Source organism: Gavialis gangeticus, unplaced genomic scaffold (assembly GCF_001723915.1).
Source record: "Gavialis gangeticus isolate Ggan-Ray unplaced genomic scaffold, GavGan_comp1, whole genome shotgun sequence".
NCBI classification, from domain to species: domain Eukaryota; kingdom Metazoa; phylum Chordata; order Crocodylia; family Gavialidae; genus Gavialis; species Gavialis gangeticus.
The window spans coordinates 21,643,194-21,643,763 of NW_017728998.1; the positions used below are offsets into that span (position 1 = coordinate 21,643,194).

A 570-nucleotide genomic window follows, 5' to 3' on the forward strand; every position below is an offset into this window, starting at 1 on the left:
GACTCCAAAAAAGGGGACAACAATGGGTCCATATTTCAAAGCCTTAAGCAAGGTTATAGACCTGGCTAAACCCGCCGCAAAACGCTACGCCGCGACCCACATATCCTCTTTGCAAGACTCGAGCTCCGTCCCCGTTTCAACGCAGCGTAACTGCTTCTGGGGTCGAAGCGCCTGAAAAAGGAGGTGAAAGTGGACACGGCGAACGGGACCACAGCTAGGGCACCACGTAACATCCAGCTCCGGCCCCGCGCCATGGGCCACGCCACGATTCGTGGAGCTAACGCGCCATGCCAGGGACACTTGACAGCCAAGCCATCGCACCCAGGCAGGGGCAGGCGCCCCACACCGTGAAGGCCCGGCCCGTGTCCTGGGGGTCACAGATCAATCCGGTGCCGGGGGACGAAGGCAGTAGCCCTCCCTCGTCCCCGCGTGCGTGGGACCCCGCGCCCACGCGCCCACCCAGGCACTCACCCAGGCAGATGGCGGTGAGCGGCACCAGCGCGCCCTGCCGGAGCTCCGCGCCCGCCGCCTTCTCCATGGCGGGGCCGCGCCGCTGGGCCGGGGGCTCCG

The 570-nt window shown here is 66.3% G+C and overlaps 1 protein-coding gene across 1 annotated transcript in view; it reads right to left on the reverse strand.

Moving 5' to 3' along the window:
• LRP3 (LDL receptor related protein 3) overlaps positions 1 to 564 on the reverse strand; it is a 59,510-nt gene extending 58,946 nt beyond the window's left edge. Inside the window, exon 1 of the mRNA XM_019505590.1 lies at positions 472 to 564. Coding sequence (XP_019361135.1) covers positions 472 to 538 — 67 coding nt within the window. The 5' untranslated portion in view covers positions 539 to 564. The remainder of the gene's footprint in view (positions 1 to 471) is intronic.
• Between the last annotated feature and the right edge of the window lie 6 nt (positions 565 to 570).